The 26,047-nt window shown below is 40.8% G+C and overlaps 1 protein-coding gene across 1 annotated transcript in view; it reads right to left on the bottom strand.

The window, feature by feature from the left end:
• LOC8058057 overlaps positions 1-16,069 on the bottom strand; it is a 48,120-nt gene extending 32,051 nt beyond the window's left edge. The window contains exons 1-31 of the mRNA XM_021462671.1: positions 15,775-16,069; positions 13,916-14,019; positions 13,671-13,805; positions 13,538-13,588; positions 13,304-13,398; positions 13,103-13,220; positions 12,552-12,653; positions 12,156-12,338; positions 11,915-12,075; positions 11,178-11,348; positions 9,742-9,831; positions 9,352-9,667; positions 9,165-9,269; positions 8,990-9,085; positions 8,838-8,905; positions 8,201-8,321; positions 7,943-8,119; positions 7,632-7,841; positions 7,433-7,542; positions 6,942-7,038; positions 6,754-6,852; positions 6,509-6,661; positions 6,363-6,437; positions 5,781-6,275; positions 5,284-5,616; positions 5,060-5,191; positions 4,821-4,934; positions 4,548-4,732; positions 4,358-4,466; positions 3,710-3,853; positions 3,323-3,607 (exon numbers count right to left, since the gene is read on the bottom strand). Of these exons, the coding sequence (XP_021318346.1) occupies positions 3,323-3,607; positions 3,710-3,853; positions 4,358-4,466; positions 4,548-4,732; positions 4,821-4,934; positions 5,060-5,191; positions 5,284-5,616; positions 5,781-6,275; positions 6,363-6,437; positions 6,509-6,661; positions 6,754-6,852; positions 6,942-7,038; positions 7,433-7,542; positions 7,632-7,841; positions 7,943-8,119; positions 8,201-8,321; positions 8,838-8,905; positions 8,990-9,085; positions 9,165-9,269; positions 9,352-9,667; positions 9,742-9,831; positions 11,178-11,348; positions 11,915-12,075; positions 12,156-12,338; positions 12,552-12,653; positions 13,103-13,220; positions 13,304-13,398; positions 13,538-13,588; positions 13,671-13,805; positions 13,916-14,019; positions 15,775-15,871 (4,731 nt within the window). The 5' untranslated portion in view covers positions 15,872-16,069. The remainder of the gene's footprint in view (positions 1-3,322; positions 3,608-3,709; positions 3,854-4,357; positions 4,467-4,547; positions 4,733-4,820; positions 4,935-5,059; positions 5,192-5,283; positions 5,617-5,780; positions 6,276-6,362; positions 6,438-6,508; positions 6,662-6,753; positions 6,853-6,941; positions 7,039-7,432; positions 7,543-7,631; positions 7,842-7,942; positions 8,120-8,200; positions 8,322-8,837; positions 8,906-8,989; positions 9,086-9,164; positions 9,270-9,351; positions 9,668-9,741; positions 9,832-11,177; positions 11,349-11,914; positions 12,076-12,155; positions 12,339-12,551; positions 12,654-13,102; positions 13,221-13,303; positions 13,399-13,537; positions 13,589-13,670; positions 13,806-13,915; positions 14,020-15,774) is intronic.

Here is a 26,047-nt window from a genome sequence, read left to right as displayed (position 1 = left end):
CTTGCCCCTCGTGAGCACACAAAATTGACTGCACAATCTGTTGAGTGTGTTTTTCTGGGATATAGTCCAGAGCATAAGGGCTATGATGCTATGATCCTTCTTCCCGTCGCATACGCATCTCTCGTGATGTTACTTTTGTTGAGGACCATTCTTTCTTTTATAACCCTTCCACTAAGCCTTCATATTCTCCCTTAGAGTCCACCTCCTTTTTGAGCCTTCCTCCAAACTCATCCACAGATGATGCTTCCGCCCCATCTGATCCACGTATTTCCATCACACCACCTTTACCTCCTACAACATCCTCACCTCCATCACATTCTTTTTCAAAACCACCTATTACACGTGTCTACAACCGTCGTTCCTCCCAGCTTCCACCTAGTTCTCCCTCCACCATGGCTAGTCCTGATGAGCCCGCTGCAGATGCTTCTAATAATAACACTGATGACTCACATGTTGATGAGTTATAGGTTGCTCCACGGTATAATCTCCGAGACCACAGTACCATTCATCCTGAAGAGAAGTATGGTTTTCCCCAAGTGCATGCTATTGTTGATGAGCCATCCACTTATAAGGAAGCCTCTCAAATTCCAGAATGGCAGCTAGCTATGTCTGAGGAACTTGCTGCCCTTGATCGTCAAGCCACTTGGGATCTTGTTCCACTACCATCGCACACAGTACCTATTACATCTAAGTGGGTATTCAAAGTTAAGACCAAGTCAGATGGCTCTATAGAGAGATATAAGGCCCGTCTTGTTGCTAAGACTCAGGGTCTAGATTATGATGAGACTTTTGCACCTGTTGCTCATATGACGACAGTCCGTACATTGATTGCAGTTGCTTCAGCTTCTTCCTGGTCCATATCTCAAATGGATGTCAAGAATGCCTTTCTTAATGGTGATTTGACTAAAGAAGTTTATATGCAGCCACCCCCATGAGTTGTTGCTCCCCCAGGATATGTCTGTCGTCTTCATCGTGCTTTATTTGGTCTATTGGTCTTAAACAGGCTCCTCGTGCTTGGCATGAGCGTTTGGTCTCAGTGATACGGGCTGCTGGCTTCTCAGCTAGTGATCATGATCCGACTCTATTTGTTCATTTATCACCGCATGATCATACGTTGCTTCTTCTCTATGTTGATGATATGTTGATTACGGGAGATGATGAGGATCATATTTCCCATGTGAAGCAACAACTTAGTGCTGAATTTGAGATGTCGGATTTGGGTCCTCTCAGTTATTTCTTAGGCATTGAGGTCAAGCAATCCACTAAGGGATATCGTCTTTCTTAGTCTAAGTACATACAGGATCTTATTGCTCATTCAGGCATCACTGATGACCGGACTGCTGCTACTCCTATGGATCTTCACTTGCAGCTTCATCTCACTGATGGGGTACCTCTTCAGGATCCCTCTCGATATCGACATATTGTGGGCAGCCTTGTTTATCTTACTGTCACCAGGCCAGACATTGCTCATGCTGTCCATATTTTGTGTCAGTTTGTTTGTGCTCCAACTTCTGTTCATTTTGGACATCTACTTCGTGTGCTACGATATTTACGGGGAACATCATCTCAGAGTTTATTCTATGCACATGACAGTCCACTTCAGCTTCATGCTTACTCGGACTCCACATGGGCGAGTGACCCAAATGATCGACGCTCCATCACAGGATACTGTATTTTTCTTGGTTCTTCTCCCATTGGATGGAAGTCCAAGAAACAAGCAGTTGTATCTCGTTCGTTCTAGTACAGAGGCTGAACTTCGAGCCCTTGCTACTACTGCTGCAGAGATAGTATGGCTGCGATGGTTGTTGGCAGATTTTGGTGTTTCTTGTAATGTTGCCACACCTCTTCTCTGTGATAATACAGGGGCCATACAGATTGCCAATGATCCTGTGAAGCATGAACTTACAAAGCATATTGGTGTGGATGCTTTCTTTACTCGGTCTCATTGTCAACAGAAAACTATTGCTCTCCAGTATGTGCCTTCAGAGTTGCAATTGGCTGACTTTTTCACTAAAGCACAAACTCGAGAGCAGCATCGACTTCACTTGATCAAACTCAATGCTTCCATTCCTCCGCTTCCACCTTGAGTTTGAAGGGGGGTGTTAAGTATATGATGAAGATCTAGTCAATAGGCCTATCTATAGGCCCTATCTATATATAGCCCTGAGGCTCTCTATATATGTACGACTCCACCTCTGGAGTCATTGTACTTTGTGATCCCGAAGGTACGTAACAAAGGGAATGTACTTCAGTACTTACATCCCTCTAGGTCGCCCTTTAAATTGCATTCACTATTACGTAGATGAGATGCAGCAGCTACAGATAATTGACCCATACTTTCTTCAAGCCCGCAAACCCGCTTGAACCATTCCAACTAAACTAAATGTAGTTCAAATTTTCATCCATTGGACTAAGAGTCCACCTATTTCCCTTCTTGGAAGACTGGCTGGGATATCAAATTTTCAAGTTTTTCTGCAGTCTAGTGAGAAACTGGTCCTAAAATGAAACACACCTCATTCTTGTGGACTTCGGACAAATGAACTAAAAGCTAGTGACTTTTTTGGTGTACAAGATCATAGTTTAAATTTTACGTTTTCTTCCAAACCCATCACAAGGTAACTGTAGTCTGTGTGTAAAAACACACTTCCTGGTACCAGTGAGCTGGACAACATTGTTCTCACCACAGTTTGCGTACTCTACAAAAAAAAGGTGGTATGTGTGACGTCCTGGCCCAATTCAAATTAGGCCCATGGTGGTCCATGTGTATTTGCATGTGAAGTTGCGGGGTGTTTAGTCCAACCTTGCTAGTTCAGGATGCATGGGGCTACTTGGTTCTATTGCTAGGCACTGTTACGCATTGCCAAGCGAGGATGACAAGCCAGGACACATGTTTGATTTCCTCGCCTGAACACCTCGGGGACCATGCAGGCAAGATTTGCCTCGCGAGCCAAATTGGCTCACTTGTTCGCTAAGGCAAGCTCCTCATGGCTCACGCCGATGAAGCAAGGCGAGGCAAAGCCACTGCTGGAACCAAAAGCAGCCCCCATGTGACCAACACGGGTTAACCCTATTACACAAAGCGAGCATGAAAGATAAGTGAGTTGGTGAGACTCTCGTCCACCCAGTGTGTGAGTGGATCTAAGCAGTTTGGAGGATCATAATTATGATATGTTACTGTACAAACTTGTGTTCAGACAAGCTCTCAGCATGATCATAATTACGATTCTGCAAAAAGCCCATGCAAGGGGAAGGAAAAGCTCTGAAAAGTAAATGGAGTAGACAATGCAGTTCCAAAGCATTTTTCTGCACAAAAATTGAGTACCTGAACGCTCGCCAGAGGAGAATCTCTTGTCGATCCTGAATGCAGAGAAAGCTCAACTAGATTTATTGAGACAGAAAATTTATTAGTTATCCATGTTTCCACATCTTTGGACAAGTCATGAATACTTTCTGAAGATGCTGATACATGGGATGGAGTAGTGGAAGTGCCATATCGAGGATCATCCAGAGTAGGCACAGGATGTGGTGTCTCAGAGAAGTTAGACAATGCACATTCAGATATAATTTCATATTCTCGATTGGATAGTGCTGCTTTCAAAACATCCACCTATGAGATAAAATAAATGAGTATCTCAATGCTGCTACAAGAAAAGTAAATAATCTAACCAGGGACCTTCAATCAAAATGCATTCACAGAAAAATGTGCTACCTTAATTGCTGCCTCCACTGCTGGCAACTGATGTCTCAGATCACGCAATGATCTACGAAGTTCAAAGGAGAGACCTTCCACATCTTGAATTATGGTTTCACCACGTACCATATTCATACCAATAACTAAATTTATGTCCCGTACCTACAAAGGAAAGTATAATCATGCTGTAAGAATGATTCTAAGCAAGGTAACAAGACACTGTAATGAGGAATAAAATGTGCAAAAGCATTTGTTTCCCTACTAAATCATACAAGTTCAACATGGTACAAACTTGGCTTAGATTTCCTGCAAGCCCAAGTCATGCCTATTATAAGCTGCAGTCAAAAGCCTGTCACTACTTTGCATTATGAAGATTTGCTATCTTGTGTTCAGCAAATAAGATCATAATGGCCTAGATTTGTTCAAAACAAACTGCACTAATCTAGTGAAAAACTCTAGTACGCCTCTAAATCAAGGACGGAGGGAGTAAGTTACATGGAGCAGCTCCTCCAAGATGTAGACCATTTGAACAAGATCATCTAATGATATGATGATGGAGACTATTTCCCAGTATCCAAGTTAATCCCCATTTATTCTTATAATAAATAAATATGATTTAGCAGGTTTCCCAATTAAAAAGACAACATGCTGACAAAGTGAACTTACTGTAACTGTTAAAATGTCTAAGTGAACAGCGCTCATCTCATTCTTATCACCACCTATCCACTGGAATTCATTTTGGACTGTAATGTATAGAACATCAAGCTCCAAAAAGCTGCAAAGCGAAGTGATCGTCCTCAAGACATGATACAAGTACATGAACAAACCATATTCAGAGACACAAAAGCATCCTTACTCATTACTATCAGTTTCACGGGGCATAACAATTATAGGCCTGCTGAATGAAATATCCAATTTGAGAGCAGGTGATCCTTCCATATCAGTTTTGCTAACCCACTTCTCTGAGTTAGTCTCCTCATCTTTCAGCTTTACAATGGAGTCAGAACTTTTTGGGACAAGTCCCATAAAATAGCTGATAATCTACACACACCAAGAGAAGAAGGGAGGGAGAGAGAAAGATTAAACCATTTGCAGGATTAAGAAACTATATAAGCTGGAAACATCATACCTCTTGAACAAAACGGTTCAGGTAAACAATTCTAACTTCTGAAAGCTGCCCTACAAGGCTATAGTCATAACCACAATAGTCTTCATCACCAACATTGTATGAACTAAAGTCAATCTGCACAATGATTTCGAAATTGATTATTCTTCTGTGATTCATAAAAGGTTTCTTTTCTAGAACCGACAAAAGCATAACAAATTATGACCTACATTAAGCAAGTAAATTCAAACAACATGGAATACCTCCACAAATGAACGACCTCCAGGATTTCGCATATCACAAACCCAAAAATAAGGGTGGCTGCTAAGAAGGCTATCATCACTTATTTTAAGATTTCCGAGTGCAGCCTTTATGCTGAATGACGATGTGAACACCTTGAGTAATTCACAAAGATAGTCAGACCCATTCAGGGCATTAAACAAATCAAGCCAAAATAGACCACACAAACTAGAGATGATCACATTACCTTTATATCAGTGGAGAGGTTATTTTGTGATAAAGTAGCGAGCCGATCGCCATTCTCATTCATCAGTAATATCTGTGCCTCTGCCATGCTGGATGTAAGATGAAAAACTATTCTGCTTTTACCTTTAGCCAGTAACCGTTTTATGGTTGGTTCTGGTTCCAGATCAGACTTAGATTCCTCAATTGTACCATCTTCTACAGTAGCAGGATATGTGTTTTTATCTTTATCAGTATCAGACCCGTTTGCAAGGTTGATGGCATTCATAAATTCCATGATTGCAATAACAGTTGGACGATGGCAAAAGAACGATAAAGTGGAAACAGTTACAACTACCTGGTAAAACAAAGAAAATATGAAATATCACACATGATCAAGGACTAGGAAGAATAACTACATCTATACACAAAACCTAAGCATGTCCAAGGCACTAGGAGGAATAGATGTACCTATGCAGAAACCATAACGATATTATGTAATGAGATTTTTGAGATATTTACCCTGTTGTCCACACTGTTGTACTGGGGGGAATGTTGATCATAAATCACTATCTGAGATTTCACAAAACTATCGAAAGTGCCACTACCTTCCAATGTGAATCCCCCAGTTTGAAGTTCAGTGTCTGGTATCAAATCAGGAATTCGATCAAATGTTGGCGGCTGTAGGGAAGGAGCACTAGTAGGCAAAAAGTTCTGGGTGCTAAAATAGTCTGATATAGTCCTCTCTTGATGCATAGGTGTTTCAAATTCATCAAAATCATCTGATGCCTCGAAAAAGTTTTCCTCGCTGTCATTTTTCTTCAATTGGGTGCCTCTAGGTCCTGCACTGTTCTTTCGACTAGGAGATGGGAATTCTTGGGTTTGCATGCTATTGATAAAAGACCTTGCCAAGAACCTTGGCACAGGACTCCCTGGGTAGTAAAACTGGTCTTCAATTTCCAGTGACCCCAAAATAGTTCCTATCAGTAAATTGCCACCTTTCATTGAGAGTTCAACCTGTTTATCCCCCCCCCCCCCCAAAAAAAAAAACATATGTTAATAAGAGTCACAAAGCAAGGACCACACAAAAGAAAAGATCGATACCTGGCCACCAACTGCCCGAAATTCAAACAGGCTGCTCTCCTTGGCTAGCAGAACTTTTTTTAGTTTGTGGTTACTCTACAGAAGCATGAGTTGCATCAAAAACATTGAATCAAGGAAACAAAGAAAATTAGGCGAGAAACAAATACCTCATAGCCACATGAAAAACATATCTTTAATTCATCAAGAATGCCAGCAACAAATAATTTCTCTGTGTCAGCAACATCAGGAAAGCTGCCTTTGAATGAGTGGGCCTCTGATGGGAGAGCAACTCCAGGAAAGCTTGAAATTGCAGCAGAACCCTAAAAGCAGACTAATAATTCTATGGATGCCAACAGAAGATAGATATGTAATGAAAAATTGACCAAAAAGAAAGAAACAAAACAAGGAGTACCGATGCACGGTATATAGCACCCTGTAAACGGCTCTGCCATATCTTTCGTCCCTCGTCATTATCAAACAACAAAATTAAAGCACCAGTGTCTTCCAGAATCTGTAAAAGAATAAAGTTTATTGAGATAATCAATTACGCCAGGGGAACTGAAGTAGAGCAGAATGTTATGAAGTGCCACTAGACCGTTCCTTGGGATTAACTTGGCCAGAATCATGAAGCGCCAGGATGTTATGCACGCCATTTGTAAGCTCAGTAGGTACCTGATGAACTTGTTTCCCACGTAAACTGCACCTCAACACAAAGGTGTTAAAACAAGTGTCCTGGCACATTAAAATGCAAAAAATAAACATAAACCATTCATATAATCACATGACATTACTCCGCTGAGGTGCAGCTCCAATGAGGCACCCCAGGAGTAGAGTGAGATTCAAGTTTCAAATGGTGGGCCAGCCATTTAGAATGAACGTGCCACACCCTCAGCTGTGTCCTCTGCTGGGCCTTCCTTGGACCTCAAGCATTCCACACCTACTGTCCATATCCAGCTATCCCAGCAAAAGCTACAGTGATGCCAGACCTTTGAACATATGGCCAAGCAGTCTATTCTAGGCGTGGAACGTGACACTATAAGCTCCAAACTTGACAGTAACTTAGGATTCAGAACTATAGGAAAGTGCATAACCTGAACCATTGCTTGTATGTTGTTGACATTGAATTTTCAAATACATAGAGAAATGGACCCACTAGACGCAAATATCTGCGTTGCCAAGCAGCTTCCCGGTTTCCAACCCCCTAACAGCAGGTCATGAAAATAGTTTAGAGAAAGAATATAATTCCAAAATGATGGAACATTAGTGAGTAAATTATAAAGGAGTGTAAACCTTCCATGTGAGAAGAGATGACCATCCTTCAAAGTCAGCATGATCCCACAAGTGTTCATGATCTGAACTGCTATTGTCACTAGCACCATCTTGAAAAATTTTAAAAATTTCCATTAAACGATGATAGCGTGCAGGAGAGAAATGAAATCCTAGGGAAGGCACCCGTATCGCCAGTCTTGTGGAAGGATAGAGAGGACTTTCTAACTGGATCTGTCCAAAGACGGAACAGCAACCCATGTCATGATGATAACATTTAATAGACCCCCCACCCCAAAACCCGGAAAAAAAGGTCTGGGCAGAGTATTGTTTACCTGCTGAAGCTTCAAAGCAATGCCACACTTGTCAATTACCGGCAACAAGTTTGTTTCATCAGATGTTTCATTCCAATGGTAATCACCATCCACCAGAAATGCAGAGACATCACTAAGCACCAAATTGAAGTTTAGATATATATCCTGCTCTTCTGAACTATAGGCATCCCATATTTCCTGAAGAAACAAAGTGACGTTAGTAGCATACAAACCAAACACTTGGATATAAAAATCTTACTTGCAAATAGAAGACACAACCTCTGTCCGAAGAACTAAATTTCCAAGGTCAAGCAAAAGCTTAGTCTCATGTACATCATCTGGTCGGAACTTGGTAGGAACAGTAATTTTTGGAGCAGCAATATCCATGTTCAGTGAAAACCTAATAGGGGTTATGTTACGCATTAGTCGGCGTCGAAGAAGGGGTTGACAAAAGAAAATATAGCTAATTCTTTAGTGTAGCTTTAGCATAGAAGCAATGATGTAGATATCTGAACTCAAATACAAACCAACAACATCAGCATAATTTTCATGGTATAGACAAAGTTACAATAATCCTTATTTCAGGGGAAACCGCAATCCCATTTTTCAAATTCCTTTTGAGGTTGAAATTCTAGTAAAATATTTAGTGCCCTTGTTGCAGCTAAATATTCTGCATAGGCTCTAACTAAGTACGATACTGTGGTTGCTTTTTTTATTTTACCAAAATAAAAAAAATATTAGTCGAAGGAAGCTAATAATGCCCAGGTTATACCATGAAATCTAGGGCTTCTTGGAAATTTTTTTACAGTACCATTCTGTCCTCATCAAAATATTTCTTCAGTATATGAGAATGGTGGAAAACCCACATGAAAATATTTTTTTCAGAATATGAAAATGGAGGAAAAACTACACTAACCTGGACTGATCTTTTAGCACCCGAGTCATTTGCTGTTGAGCAGTCCGCTTCACTTCATCTAGTGTCATCTTCACAAAGCAACACAGAATGATCAATCAATCATCTGATCACATGAAACAGTCTTTCCTCAAATCGACTTCACTCATAGATACCTGTACAGCAACAGCAGTCTCTAGTGCCAAGTTTTGGCTAATGGTAGGGCTACTCTTGAAGAAGCCAACAATTTGATCAACTGAATCCTTTAAATACTATAAGAACAAAAACTCAAATTGTCAAATAGTAGAGCAAATGTATGCACACTAAGGTATGATGAGGATAGCAGCTTACAGTTATATAACAAGGAGAAGCTTTAGCTGTCAAAGTCCAGTCTAGTTGTTCATCAAAAGGTTTGTAGGAGAAGATACCAACAAAAGAATCAATGGCACTTGCACTCTAGAACGTACAGAACACGGAATCATGTCAGCGACTACCATAGTTACTAAGTGTAAAAGGCAAATTGAACAGACACAGAAACCTCGGCAAGAAGGCCATATGGAGATAAAAGCCTGTAGGAACCCAGCTTCAGATCAAATATTTTTGCCTCCGGATACATTTTCAAGTTGCAGCAGAAATCTTGACACGAGAGATCAGCAAGGAACTCCGAATCATCAATGGTAAGCTTTGATGCATTATGTTTCATACGTATTTCAAAATCAAATTGCATCAGTTTCATATCCTGTTGATCAGGGATATACTCATTGGTTTCTTTGTACCCAATAATCCGATTTAACCTTTCCCAATCTTCATCAGTAAAACTCTTTGAATCTTCCTCATCCTTTGAAGAGCCAGCCCTATATGAAGACAGATTAATTGCAGCATATTTAACAATATAGAAACAATAGGGTTTTATATGCCAGAAATCAACCATCCAAATGACCACCAGGACTGCTTCTTATTTTGTTGAGCATACTGATATGTTTCCACCGACTGTTCTACAAACTTGTGAGCTAGCATCCTACACAAAATAAGAAGATTGTATGTATCAAATAAAGGTAACTGCACTCATCATCAGCATAAATGATAGGGTGTATGCACATGAATCTCGAATTACATACAAAATTCATGTCCATTTGCCAACTATTGTGACAAGAATCAAGGATGAAGATAAGAGGCATAATAGGTTGTTCAATGTGTATTCAAGATGTGAAGAATCAAGAACATGCTCTGTTCAAGGGACTAACTATACAATGTTACATGTTGAGCTCAAAAAATAAAAGCTCAAAAGCAAGGATGGCCTAATGCAATGATACACAGATCTTCTGCGTATTTGAGCGGAAAAAAAAGGATGACCTACTCAAGAATCAGAGATCTTCTGTCACAGTTACGGGCAAAATAATATTTCATAAAGTGGAGTGCAGATTGGATACATGGTGAACATGCAGTTTACGAGAAATAAGTGTGCATATCACTGTTGTTTGTCAGGAAAGAAAAGGGTGTGTGCAGAGCAGTGACATGGATGTTAAAAGCTGGACCAATATCAATGTGCAGAGCGAATGTGAAAGGCTGAAGGTGGGGGTGGGGGTATTCAAACTTCAAAGGCTGAACCTATGTAGTGCACTGTAGTGCGCGTTCACTGTCTTTCATGGGAAAGGGCAACTGAGCAAGTGGGAAAAAACAGTGCAATAAGGTGAACTTCTTTTGCGAACCTAAAGTCACCCTGTACGAATTTGTGAAGGCAAAACTTTAGCAACCTCCCCAAACTCTACATCACACTCTTTTAGGAATCTCTGGTACAGATCATCATGGGATGCTGCTACCAGCCTTTTTGTTAAGGTATAATAGTCAAGGGTATTAGTGTAACCTACCTGTGCGAGGGGCACAGTCTGTGTGGACACAGGGCGACACAGAAGAAGGCCAAGCGGATGACGAGGAAGCACGGTGATTTCGTGATGGATAACATGGAGACAATGGGTGGTCTGCGATGGGCAGACTCCCAGACCCGGCCGTGATGGTGGCGCTGAAGATCCATCCAGAGGATGAAAAAAAATCTAGAAGGCTGCCCCCAGGAGCAGATGATCCTCCCGGGGGTAGCACAGCGGAGACGAGGGTGGTGGAGGATCAAAAAACCTAGGGCGTTGGTACCATGTCATGAATAAAGGGAGACACAACTAGATTATGGTATTGAGGCCTAGTGAGGACTATATATAGAGTACATGAGGGACATAGGAGAGAAATCCTAGACTAGGGTGGTTACCCTATTGCCCTTGACTATTATACCTTAACACTTTTCACTTAATATTTGCAGGATAATCCCCACGGAGATGTACTGCTGTACTGAGGACAAAAATAGAAGCACATCACCTCCACTGTAGAATAACCTCCATATCAAGTTCACGGTCCAGCCTCTTAATCTCCTCATTGTCATCAACAACCAGTCGACTCATGTCAGATTTCAAGAGGGATGCATATAAAGATACATACTCCTTCCGAAGTCTTGCATTTCTCAATAATTGCTCCCAAGATAGACTCCAACTGCATCCATAAGTTAGATACATCACCATCAAAGAATCAACAAAGGTTGGACTGACATAAAGGCACATGAAATGAGAACATATTTGATGATATCAAAGTTAAAGGAAACACTGTCAAACGAAATATCAGTGATGCTACTTGAACACACATTGAAGAGAAAAGTACACAAGAATAAAGCCTCAAATCAGTTGCCAGGCAAATGGTGAGTCCCCTGTCACTGCTCAATTGCTTTCTTTTTTCTTACATAAACACTACTGACATGGTACAGTACTACAAAGAAAATCAATAGCCCCACCCAAATAAAGAAAGAAGACAAGCAAATATCCCACAGCATGATTCAAACAAATATTGGGATGTGCATTGGATTTATGATAGGCTAAAGGCTAAAGCAAACATAACAAGCATTAATCCAGTCTACATATATAGGTAGCCCAAACTATGATAAAGGATAGTGAAACCAGAAAATTATTATTAAAAAGAAAACTGAGCACCTTTTTCATGCCAGTAAATAATGCATGGAATCTATATATGAATTGGAAGTAAGAAGAATGTGCAGATATACATACCTTGCTTTCTTCATTTCCTGAGTCACCACCTTGTATGCGTACTTCCACCAAGCTCGTGGATCCGATTTTACTGGTAAAGATGGTCGGAGATGAGCATATCTCAGCCGTTGATTGAAAGTAGAGAAATTATCAGCCATCTTTAACATGTCCCTGTAGCCATCCTAGTTTGAGGGAAAAGGTATTACTTTTCAAAGTGCTTTTGACATAACTCATAACTGAGAGAGAAGACAAGAGTACAAACCTTTGACAACGACAGAGTAACATCATCCAAATCAACTGCAGCATTTTGCAATGCTTGTCCTGTTTTCTTTGCCTCAGTAAGTTGTATCTTTGTATATTTTGCTTTGCCAGATACAGGTTGTAAAATGTAGGCATGCTTTTTTGAAGCAGATCTGGAACCGCCCTGCTCCTGAAACTCAAAAACCTGAAATGCATTTTACAAACCAATAAAGATTTGTCAGGATGCTGGATGCAAGCAACATTAGAAAAAGAGACCCCACCAGAACCTCACTACAGCACCGCGGCTATCCACATTCTACCACATGTTTTTTCCTGGTAGATATTGCCAAAGACAATTGTCTCCATGCAGATTTATACTCTCAAGCTCAGGTATTTATTTGCACACAAACACAAGTACCTGACTCCACTCTGATGGAAGTAAATCCTCCCAGGGTTTATCCACAATCCAAGGACTGCTATCAGAGTCAAAATACACCGCCAGACTCTGAAGTTCAACAGACTGTAAAATGCCAAATAAGTTAATTAAGTAATGCAAGTTAGTCAAAAGTAAGAGAGAGAGAGAGAGAGAGTCAAACTAAAACAAATAAGCATACCAAAGGTGCCAAATGTTCAATGTATTCACTGTTGAAGCGAATAGAATTCACTACTAGGTCCAAAAAGCTTTACGTCAAATTAATTGGCCACCAAAATTAGGAAAAAAAGTGAACTATTGTTGTTGTTTTTTACTTTTGAGCCTAATATTCGGCTACGCAAAAGAACAAACAATCACCATCTCTTGGAGATGGAAGATAGATTTATCAAGGAATTGCCAGAGGAAATGGTATTTCCTCGTGTACTCACTTTCCTTCCTACGTGGATCACAAAAACCAGAACTGGACTCCCAGAAGTTGACAGCAGCCATGACTAATATCAAATTAACTGTGGAAACAAAATGCAGGAACAATGTACCTTTTTCACTCGATCCAAATCACCACCTGTGGCGAAAGTCTCCTTGCCAAAGTCGTCCACTGTAACTGCTGAAAGCTTTGAAAGTACCAGACCTGCTGCGAAAGGGTGGCCAGGATTGCTACAGGAAACAGGTCACAGTGTTCTTATACTCCTTAAAAATATGCAGCCCGAAGGATAAACCACTGAGGAGAACTGAATTACCTCTCTACGTCTTCGTATCTAATATGAATATTGCCAATGGATAACTTGATATTTCCAATAACAGTGCCAATGAAAGACCCAAGCCATGATGAATTCTTCCACAAAAAAGGAAAATCGCAGTGAGAAATGAAAAAAGTATCTAAGATGGTCGGATCTAAACCACAAGACAGCAGGTAAAAAATATAGGGAAGGTTGACTATCCCAATTACACATAGAAACAGTACTGTGACATACTAGTTCAGATTTCAGTTGCTGTTGGCGCTCCAACAATTTGATCTCCATTTCCTGTGTAAACCAAAAAATCAGTATGTGCATGGATCCAACATTAATTGCAAAAATCACTTAGCTGTCATCAGAAATTTATTACCCTAACTCGACTTCTTTTTGCTTCCTGGACAGCATCCTCACTGCAACCTTCAACTTGTGTTGCTGGTTCAGCTAGTATAAAAATCCGATCAAGATAAACCAAAACTGGCTCTTGTCCCAACCTGCTCCATGGAACCTAACAATCATAGACACAGACATCCTTGAACCCATTCCTCCGTATTACAGAAAACAAATTCAGTATATGATGACTATATGTACTAAACCAAAGAAATTACTACTCCAAACCTTGAGCTTCACAGAACCAAGAAAACCTGCTTTGACTCTAACAGGTAATTTCAATGAATTGAGCGCTTCTGGCTTCAGTTGCATGTTTGTGAGCTCTACATCACCTGAAACAATGTTTCAGAAAACAGAACATCATTAGGTAATAGAAGACGTGCCAATGATTAAAAAATGGTCAATAGCTGGGGCAAGAAAATTGTGTCCCCCCTGATCCCCTCGTGCATGTGCACACATGAATGTGGGTATCTTCAAGCTCCAGCTAATAACTTCACTAAATACCATGGACCACATTGCATTTTGATGTCATCATGAAACCAAATGTTAGTTTAATCAAATACCCAGAATTGTTCTGCACATGACCTGAGTTCCCTTACTCGTGCCCTGAAACCACTGGCACAAAAGCCAGCTGATGCCTACCAACAGCTCATACACTTCTCATGACAAGACTACCATTACAAGTTATAGATTCCTCCTATGCTCTCACCAAATGTCGAAGCCACATGCACCTTAATTCAAATGAACTTGCCATCTAACATCCAACAATTGATGTAGATGTCTGATCAAGACTAGGCACTCATGTACACCCCTGGGCAAATCACTTGCTATGTGAATTCCTCCAAAATTTCAATTGAAAACACTGCTGCCAACATTGCTGTGTTTACTTTTGTCAGTTAAGGTTGGGAAGCCATTTATGCTCCCATCTCACAAATTTGCTAATTTAAAACAAAAGAATTGATCAGAGAAGAAAATATTCTTCTGCTCAGAAACTACCGCAACTACAGGTGTCATTTTGTCCTCTGGGCTTCCATATCATCAGTGCCTAACATGAATCTGAATTCTGAAAAGCTCTTATAAACAGTCAGGACCAAGAAAACAATGTATAGTATGTTTTTATCTCTCCAGAGTCATCATGCTCCATTTTCAATCACAGTCCAGACTTCAGACAATCAGCATATTCGGGTGATCAGCTTATCACTGTGAATGAGGCAAAGCTCCTTTTTTCAAGATCAGAAAACCCTTGACTACCTGATCATTTACTTAACAAATTTTGTGAGAGTATTCAAGAAAGTCAGTGGCCCACAGCACACTCCAGTTACAGTTACTTTGTGTGAACAGTCCACACACAAGGAGATACTGCTTGCATCTCCAGCTTTATATTGGTTACCTAATGATATGTTTCTCTTTAACAGCAATTTCCATATTCAGGGATCCAAATACTTCACTCCGAGCAGAGTGCTTTCCTAATTCTGTGACCTTATGAGCTAGCAGTGTGAAAAAATTCACAGATAACCACAGCTCTCTAGCCCTTCTGCTGACAAATTTCTAAGCCAAATTTACAAAATGCTGATTTGCTTGGAGACATGCTTCATGGCTGATGACATCTAGACACTGAGGATTGCTGGTAAAAAAACGCTCAGAAACAAGCATGCAGTCTCACACCTGAATGCCCACAACAATGTGTCACCAAGTCAGCTCCGTAATTCTCTGAGCACTGAAACTAGAACCTCTTAGGAACAAGCATAGCTAAAACAGTTCTGCAATCACAGAGGAACCAACACTGGAGAGTCGCAGATTCATCAAATTCACTAATCCCACTTCTGTCCCTGACATAACTAGCTCAAATTGTTGTCGTTAGCCCCCATCCAATGCAACCACCACGTATATAGCATATAGCACAACCCACGCTCAGACTGAACTCCTCAACGTTATCAATTGATCAGCACTCACGCAGCAAATTTTAAGATAAAAAATGTAAACTAACCCCCCAAACTGCCAGTGTGATCACAGCAGGAGTCGGATTAATCAAAGCGGCAGCGACGGGCAGATAAGAGGGGAAGTGGCGGCGAGTCGTCCTGACTGACCTCTCCAGACGCTGATCTTCAGCGCCTCCTTGCTGAGCCCCCGGACGTAGTTGCCGAGGTACTTCTGCAGCAGGAAGGCGACCTGGTCCTCCAACATCTCGGCCGCCGCCGGCGATCGGCAGCGCCCGCCGGCGCCGCCACCGCGAGACCCGAAGGTGCGGAGGGGCTGAGGAGCGCTCCGGCTGTCGGTCCCCTTGCTCGCGTGCCGCGTGAGAGAGAGAAGACTGGGCTATAGCAACACAGCAGACAGCCCACAGGCAGGGCAGACGGTTTTTTTGTCTTGGACGAGTCGAGGAGAAAGGGGGAGGAGTAGGGAGGCGGAGGAGATCGCTAGAACACGCAGGTGGCGCGGCTAATGCCCGGAATGCCCTCGCGCGTCGGGGGTATCTACGGATCTTACCTGGGCCCGCGATTTACGTAAGCCGTCGGGATCATCGGTGGTGCTCTTCGGGGACGTGGCAGTTTAGGAAGTGACTCGATCGTCCAGCACGCACGAGAGAGGCCACAGCTGGATCTGCTGGATGAATGGCAATACGCAATTAGAGTTGTTAATTGCAGATTAAATATTGCAGTTCGGTAGACGTGTGTGCGTAAAATATTGCAAAAAGTGCTTAACGAATTGGTTCTAAACTTCTAACAACACGGTGACACACGGCACGTCGGCATACATGAGACCGCTGAGCATCTCCAAGAGTTTACCAAATGAGATTGCTATTCTTAAAAATTTGACAAAACAAAAAATTGTAGTCTCCAACAGATTGGTAAATTAACTTGGCAATTTTAGCAAGTTGCCATTCTTCCCCTCCGCACGCGCATATATGCGCGCGCATATTGACCGCGCATCGTAGTATCCCGTTCCGTAGCGGCTCCTTCCCGCGCGCCGGAAACTTCGTCGTCTTCCTCCTGCGAGATCGGATCCGCACACAGCCATCTGGTTCACGTGCGCAGGGCCGGCCTCCTCCTCGACGGCTGTTGCGTTTACCATCTCATCAATTCACGGCGCAAGGCCGGCCTCCTCCCCAACGGCTGCTGCGTGAGTCATCTCATCAGTTCACGCGCGCAAGGCCGGCCTCTGCCCCGACGGCTCCTGCTGCTGCGTGATGCCCTTGATCTAATCAGGTACGTGGCTGCTTGGGGAGATGGCCGGCGGTGGAGATAATTGCTGGGAGAGGGAACCTTCACGTGCAGCATAGGAAGGACGACGCGGCGGTGGCATCAATCTCGCTGATTCTACGACAACAGCTTGATCGGTAAAAAAAAAATCTTGTGGGCCTTCTATTTTTGGTTATGGCAAGTCAAGAATAGCAAACTCTTGGAAATAGTCTCTTTTTTCACTTGGTATTTTGTTTTAGGAGTTGGCAAAATACAAGATTTGCCAAGTAAAAAATAGCAAACTCTTGGAGATGCTCTTATTTGGTGGGTAGCACGCAGTGGCGGAGCCGGGGGATGGCAGCGTGGCGTGGTGTTATTTGGTGGGTAGCACGCAGTGGCGGAGCCGGGGGGGTGGCAGGGGCCATGGCCCCCTAAACATTTGTTAACAAAATTTTTTACTAGTATAAATTAATGGTTTTTATTTATATTAAAAAATATAATAATGTTGTCATATATACTTATTAATATCATCTAGATAATAAAATCATACTCCCTCTATTTTAAATTATAAGTCATTCTAAAAAATTTAGAGAGTCAAAGTATCCCAAATTTAACTAAATTTATATGATAAGATAATAATATTTAATTATTTATGATACCAACTAAGTATCATTAGGTTCTTCATTAATTATATTTTTTAGTATATCTATTTGTGATATAAATCTTTATAGTTTTTATATAATTTTGGTCCAACTTGTGATACTTTGATTCTCTAAGATTCTTAAAATGATTTATAATTTGGGATGAAGGAAGTACAAATAACTAGATAATACAATGAAGCACCTTAGAAAAACTGAGACGCAGATCTTAAGGTTTACAAAACTATCTCAAACATCTTGCTATTAAGGATTTATCGTCTACCACCAAAATAATAACACATTTGATCCTAAAATACATATACTGTGAGCACCTATATCAAGTCGATAAATTAAGCTAAATGATCACTAGTTTTGATTAGTTGAATTTTTAGTTGATCTCCCCTATGCATAATTTCTGGTTACACCGCTAGTAGCACCGTCGCGCACTCACGCCGGTTGATGGGGTCCTCCGTACGGCGCCAGGAGGGTGGACGCGACGAGATCCTCCGCTTTATCCCCCCGAGCACGCAAAGGTGGCGGCGCGGGCGGGCGGCGGCCCGGCACGACGAGCTCCTGCGTGGTGTGTCTCGGCTCCACAGGACTCCATTATTTCCTGAGTTCTGACCTCATGTGTCCAGGACATCGGGTGCGGCGTGCCACGGCGCCACCTCGCCCGCCCAGCCGAGGGACACCTGTTCTGTTGCCGTTGTCTGGCACCGGCGCTAGCAAACACGGGAGCCGTCGACTCAGGTTTCCATCCGCGTTTAAACCTAATCACAATTTCTTTTACTAGATAGATCACGTTCGTGCATCGCAACATGAACGGATAATGCTACAACACGCCTTGCGGCAGGGACAAAATACATGATAATTTTAAGTCTTATTATTTAAGAGTGATGTTCTCATAATGATGGTGACCATAGCAAAGGCAGGGTGTGTTTTTCTACCTCATATTATAGAACTAGCAGGTGCCCCGTGCTTTCGCACGGAGCAGTAAACGGGGTTTTTTAACCCGTTATGTTCGGAACCCGTAAATATTTAGTAACGGGTGTAACTGTTTCTAGACAAGGTTTATTGTTTTTTATCGGGTAGTAATGGATTTGTACTGTTCTGTTAACGGGTTCACTGTTACTTAACGGACTTTTACTGTTCTTTAACGGGTTTACTGGTACCAGAACAGTGTTTTGTGAGAGAGAATTGTTCACAAACAGTGATCTGTGAGAGGAGGCGCTACCTCCAGCTATAGGAGTATAGTATAGATTTGGCTATACTCCATGATCTATTCGTCCTTTTTTTCTTTTCTTGCGTCATTCGCCTTACAATTTTCTATTTTATATTTTTCATCCTATGTTTTTTAATTTGTCATTTTTTGTATGATGTATTCTGAAGCGCCCCTGGTAAACCAGGAACTCAAATGTGATACAATACTAGTCCCAGGAGGCTAGTAACACATTTATTACATCAGATAAGTTTCAGCGCAGTAGTCTTGGAAAGCGTGGACAAGGAAGGCACGCTATAATAATAAGACACCAAAATACAACACAGGTCCAAAGGACCCAGAAACAAACGATATCGCCATCGAACATCTGACGAGTCCCAATGCCACAGGCTTAGTTGGGTGCAGACACGACCTTACTCGAACGTCACTTCGGGATCGAAGTCCGGATCTTCCTCTGTTTAATAAAGCAGGGTGAGTACAAAGTACTCAGCAAATCCAACTTTACCCTACGGAAGGGGATAACAGTATATATGCATATGGTTAAATCAAGGATGAGGCTTAGTTTTATTTGCATAAAGCTATCTTTTTACACATGCAAGGTTTCATTTCACAAATACTGTTGTAAAAGAGCTCCTTTTCCACATATGATAGTATTTCTAAAAATGGGGGTTTAATCACAATTTTAAGTGTTGTTGAACCCTTGTTCCCACAACCCAATGGCAGTCAACCATTTATTTTCAAAATCACACTCACTCTCATGTTTTCACTCATACCATCCCATCTAGTTGTTGAAACCAAACCATAACCCGTCCGAGACCGCGGACACGGCTATCCAGATAGATTACACTCTGCAGAGGTTGTACACTTTTCCCACAAGTAGGATACTATAACTTACACCGTCGTGCAAGCACAGATCCATCAAAGTCATTACCCTCCATAGCTAAGTAATGGCGCTCACCACGGGAACACTAAGTCCACATCTCATGATACCACAATAATTCACAAAGCTCTTTTCATATATTTCCACAATTTCACATACATCACTTAGTGTCCCGTTGCACACCTGCCTCCAGGTGATTACCATACTAACTAGAGGGATTTAGACTAAGCCTTTCCCATGCAAGGCGAGTGGTTGTACGATAAATGAGTTAGGCAAGATGAATCATCAACTCAGTCCTTAATCGAGACAAGGCGGATATCTTCACGCTTAACCCCGCAAGGTATAAGCCACAACACCAGGGCATCTCCAAAAGAGATCCCATCCGCCCCATCTCCATAGTAATCACATCTATAACTTGTTCATTAACCCTTTCACAATACCCACAATTTATTTTCACCACTCACACCTTTTACTTTTAAAATCATTATATTTAATAAAATATAGCGATGAGTATCCAGGATGAGTAACAAATCCTAAGCATACTAAATAATAATATTTCTATCATAGCATATTATTTGTTCCTAGGTTCGAACAAGACAATTACCGGGTAATATCAATTCAAGGATTGTTATTCAACAGGTTTTAACTAAGCAGCGAAAATACTTCGTACATATATTGTACATGCAATATTTAAAACGGCTTCTACGGGTTGTGTTTAAAAATAGGATCAATATGCATCAAAGGGGATCGGTTGGACTTGCCTCCGTCGGCGTCCTCGGCAAACTCCTGCTGACAGTCCGGGTCCTCGGCGTCAAACTCGCGGTACTCGTTTCCAACGTTCTCGTTTTCCGGCTCGTTCACTCCGTCAGCTAAAATACGCGACGAACGACACAGACAACAGGCACAGACAAATAATCATATAAATTCAAATGAGCTCCAAAAATTATGAAATTAATATGGGAGGTAGGTCATGATTTTAGATGAATTTAGGAAAAAGAATTATTAAAATCAGAGTTAGCATATGGTATTTGTGAAATGGCCAGAATTTAATCATGCGAAAAGGGCTAACGATGATTAAGAAATGGATGCTTCACGTGGGCATTTGCTTGGCTGGTAGTGCATGCATGCATGTACTATTTGGTGGAGTTAATGCTTATGGCCCACACATGCATGGTTAGAGAGAAATTAGCAGGGGTCATTAGAGCTCTTCTGTATGTCATGGTTCTATTCGTGGAGTTCTTGGCAGTGAATCGGTACAGACAAATACAAAGAAAAATATAGAAAAATACTACAGAAAGACAGAAAAGAGCAAGGAGATGCTCATGAGCTGCTCACCTCGTCTTGCGACGACAGTCGAGCTCGGCTTATGCGTATGGCCGTATACGGTATACGCGAAGTGAGAGCGAGTGAGCGAGTGAGTGAACGTGTTTCTCGGGTGGTGAGAGTGAGCACCCGAGGCTGGCTTTTTATAGGCCAAAGCGCTCAGCTGCGTGCCATTAAAAATGCTACTGCAGCGCATGGTCGGTGCCTAATTTCATGCGAAGGACGATGTCCCATTTGCATGCACGTTGCATGCAAATAGACGGTGCCTAATCACCGTGTCCTTGCATGCAGGTGCATGCAAATGGACGGTGGCATGTCCTGCATGCATGCATGAGATATATATTCGTGTAGGTGCACTGCTATGTTTTCTTGCATGTAAGCTTGCTGGTACTCGCTGTTATTTATGCACGAAAAAAAATATGGATGGATTAGATGGAGATACTATAGAGATCAAATTATTTTATAGTTTTTGAAAATAATTTTTAATGCGAGTGATTTTTGAATGTGAATTTTTGGGATGTTACATATTCTTAGAGTCGTTATTAGGAAAATAATTTGTTTTTCATATTCATGGGTGTAAAATTTTGTTTCTTTTCTAATATTGTAGAGTTATTTTAGAACCAATACATATTATTAAAGATATATGAGAACAGGAATTTCTTTTTTAGCCACCAACCATTTTTTCTTTGTACCTCATACAATTTTTATGTTCGTTTATTTCATAAAGTTTTCACTTTTCTTTCAATTTCTCTTTGATGGACCAGTTTTGGATTTCCATAGCATAGTTTATACTATGATTTTAAACTATTTTTATACTAATTGAAAATTCTTAACTCGGTAATCATTCATATTTCAAGTATTCATAATAGAATGACAGGTCTAGTACTCATGGCGTAATAATGTGCTAGAACCTGATAGACATAAGGGAAAGCATCTAGCTATAATAAAAGAGATAAAAAAATCTAGTTTACTTTCATTTAAATATAATCATGCATAACATTAGAGCTTGTTTGGTAGCTCTTCGCTTCATGATTCTCGACCACAACAAGTATATATGTGAAGCGCTAAAAATAGCTCCTCCAACTTCCTCGCACTTACAACACACGCACATTCTCCATTGGTTTCCCTCATCGCCCACAGTTCTCTCCACAGGCAGTGTCCCTCCTCAGGAGGCAAAATTGCCCTTCTCCATAGCCAGCAGCACACTCTTGAACTTCCCAAGATCGCCCACCTGGAGTAGCATGAGTATGGCATGGCCAATCCTCATCTTCTCCTATGTGAGAAACTTATGGTATGTGGTATGGATTTGTAGCTCCTTGTTATTGGTACCAATACATGGGTGATGGATTTGTGTATTCAACAAGTATTGACAGAGGTCAATTTACCTTCAGGTTGAATGCACCAATACAACTGCACAACCTAGAAGCATATAAAAATGTCAAACAAGGAAGTCTTCACTCTCATAATTGTCTACAGGAGGCAGAAAAAAATGAAGAAAGGTCTCTACCTCAACAATCAATTAGATTGAACCAACAAGGGAACCTGCAACACTAATCAGTGTCAAGCGTTGGCAACTGACGATGACCTAATGTTATTGTGTGAGGAACGACAGCCGCGAGGGTTCTTTCCTGGCCCACCAAGCTAGCATCCGAGTCATCCTCTCAACTGACGTGGTGCTAACTTCTACGTCATGCAGAGGTCCACAAAGTTGCAACCAGCAAACCTCTCTAGGTGAGTTGTACCCGTAGGATCAAATTATAGAGGAACATTCCACGAAACAATCATCAAGATCCACGTACCTCACTTATCATACAACTCAAAAAAAATCAAAGAACTTTACATTGCATTTATGATTATAAGTTACCAAGTACAGGATTGAGTATAACCCAACTACGACCCTAAGCCGTTGTTCTAGTTTGTTTCTCACTCTTGGTCGTTAATCATTAGAGTAAATGCAACTTCGAGAGACGCCCACCCCATAACTACTATGTCTTAGACTTCACCCAAGCTTGTCTTGGGTGGTCACCTTCGAAGTACCTATAACATGCTTAACGGGAGTACCATGAGTATGGTTATACTCAGAAGACTTATTCCAACATAAATATTTGGTGGATGCAAGGGGAATTAATGGACATCTGTAATTTGCGAAAAGAAAGTAGGGCATATGTTGCAAAATGACATGCTCGTGAAGGTTAATATAACTTATCAATTCACATGTATTAAAGATATATAAATAATAAGTGATCAACATTCCATCTTATTCACAAGTTCATTACCCTCACTATATTGAGTCTAGAAGGAAGAACAACCAAACAATCCGTCCAAATAATTCAAGCTTTCGAAAAGAACTCTACATAGGTGTACAATTGTGTCGACACGGAGGCCAAGAATGAACCCCCATACCCGTGCTGAGTAAGGATTCTCTCGAGGTTTTGACCTTTCCTCAAGATGTCTTTCTAACCCATGAATGGTTCGGAGATGGGCAAAAGTACTCCTCAAGTTACGCCACGCTATATCGAGAGCCGAATTCCTACAATTGGCAAGTCACCACCAAACTTGGCTTACCACTCCCATACGCAACATGTGGTTACTCAAGCTTACTATCCCAAGAATCGATCCTTAGCTACCCTACAAGCTATGTCGAGATCCAACACTCGTAGTGACAAAAAACACCCATACTCCACATTAGAAGTAGAGCTACTAGCTACTAATATGATCACTTGACAAAAACAATTTAGTTGTAGAATGTGAACAAGCCATATCTAATCTTGAACTTATTTCTCTTTCATCTTTAGAATTGTCTAATATCGTGGCGTACTAGCTTACGTAGTATTGGACATGTTTTGAGCATTGTGTAAGCCTACTTAACGGTTTTCATGGGCAACCAATAATCACGTGTTAGCTCCGCTTCTTATAGGTAATCTTTTTTTCAATAAGGGAACCAAGTTCTACCATTGAATAAAGGTAACCTAACACAATTATGATCATAGAAGCAACGATAAGGACTTAACCAAACATGAAGCAACTTCTTCCATTCTAAACTATAAGGTTCTTCTAGATACATATATAGTTTCTATTATATATATATATATATATATATAGCATATATCTAAATGCACAGTAAAAAAACGTATAAAAATAAAAAAAGACGTATAATTTGTGATGGAGTATTCTTTGCTATCTTTTTTTACTAGGCTATACGTCAAAGGAAGACCTTAATTTGTCATCTTGACGTCGGATGAATTGCTTAAACAAAGTCATTAACCGTGCAGATTAACATACAATACATGATGAGCTTGAGCCTGACCGGCAGGAACGACGACTCTCATCACAGTGACGCAAAAACGATGCGCAAAAAAAGGCTCCAACAGATGAGCTACATTTTCAGGCCCAGCAACAGGTGGCCGTGAAACGACGGTACCGTTTTTTTTTCTATGGCACGCATTGCGGCATTGCTCAGGTCAAGCTCTTTTGGCGTTCTTTGTGCGTTACTTGAGCCGCACTCTGCAAAAAAAGTTTGGTTCTCAACTTTTTCTTTTTATATCTACTACCAGGAGGAAATGGTCATGAAGGCCTATCCTGATTCAAAGAAGGAAAAAGTCTACTTTACGTCCCTCAACTTTCGCGAAAGTCTAATTTTCGTCCCTGAACTTTAAAACCGGACAAAATACATCCCTCAACTTTTAAACTGTGCACATTACATCCTTGACCTGGTTTTGAAAGCGGTTTTACCTTTTTCTTTTTATTTATTTTGGCTGAATTTTTTGAAAAATCACAATAAATCACATAAAAATCATAAAATAAAAAACTCAATTTTGTTGGACTTTAGATCAGTAGATCTACACATTGAATATATAATATAGTATGTTCTAGTACAAATCTTTTTGATGCATCTTTAGATCTATGTTTTTCTGTAATTAATTAGACTAATTATAGCTACATTTTCTATGGTCCAATTGTGATGAAATTTATATGGTGAGCTAATTATTCTATGTTTGAGTTATAGTAAAAATTTTATACTCATTGAATCACGTATTACTTAGTTATAGATTTATTTAGGTTTATGCTTGTTAAATTATAATAAATCTATAACTAAGTTATACATGATCTAATGAGTATGAAATTTTTACCATAGTTTAAACATATAATAATTAGTCTAACATAAAAAAATCACCACAATTAGACCACACAAACTATAGCTATGAATTATTCTAATTAATTATAGAAAAACACAGATCTAAAGCTACAATAAAAATTTTGTACTAAAGCATACTATATTATATGTTCACTATGTAGATCTACTTATCTGGAGTCCAACAAAATCAGATTTACTATTTTATGAATTTTATGTGATTTACTATAATTTTACAAATATTCAGCCAAAATAAATAAAAATAAAAAAAACAAAACTGCCTTCAAAACCGCTCATAGCCATGTCAGGGACGTAATATGCATGGTTTCAAAAATTGAGGGATGTATTTTACCCGATTTTGAAGTTTAGGGATGAAAATCAGACTTTTGGGAAAGTTGAGGGACGTAAAGTGGACTTCTTCCTTCAAAGAATACTCCATGAGCTTTCTATGGCGTCGACTGGGTTTCTTAGCCCATTTTGAGAAAGGACCTGTCCTAGCTCCTAGGCCGCGTGCCTATATTGGTTAAAGGCCCATCTAGTCCATCCATTCTCCCTTTAGGCCCATGTCTTCGGCTAACAGATAGACAGCAGCATTCGGTCCAACTGTCACTTGTTAAAGCCTCCATCTTTATCTTTTTGCGTACATCATCTCGTGATATATATTATTATATATGATATGATACAAAATGGATTGCAAGATGCACATGCACATGCACGACCGCTCGAAATGTCTTCTCCTAACAATAACCTAACAAAAACACACGCATCAGCTTGCGGCTGAGTGCACAACGAACCACACAAGTTGACCTAATAGAAAGCCAAATCCGTCCACTATTTCCACCCCTTCTCGATCAAAATCACACGCGCAGCGCATCCTGTACCCGATCTCTGCGCTCATCATTCATGCACTTCTCGTGGTCGGGGGCAACCAGCAAAGCATGAGCATCATTCCCGTGCCTAAACCACTACGACCCCGCGCGCACGCTGCA

The sequence above is a fragment of the Sorghum bicolor genome, chromosome 1, assembly GCF_000003195.3.
Source record: "Sorghum bicolor cultivar BTx623 chromosome 1, Sorghum_bicolor_NCBIv3, whole genome shotgun sequence".
Taxonomy (NCBI): domain Eukaryota; kingdom Viridiplantae; phylum Streptophyta; class Magnoliopsida; order Poales; family Poaceae; genus Sorghum; species Sorghum bicolor.
This window is presented reverse-complemented; position numbering and strand designations above follow the sequence as displayed.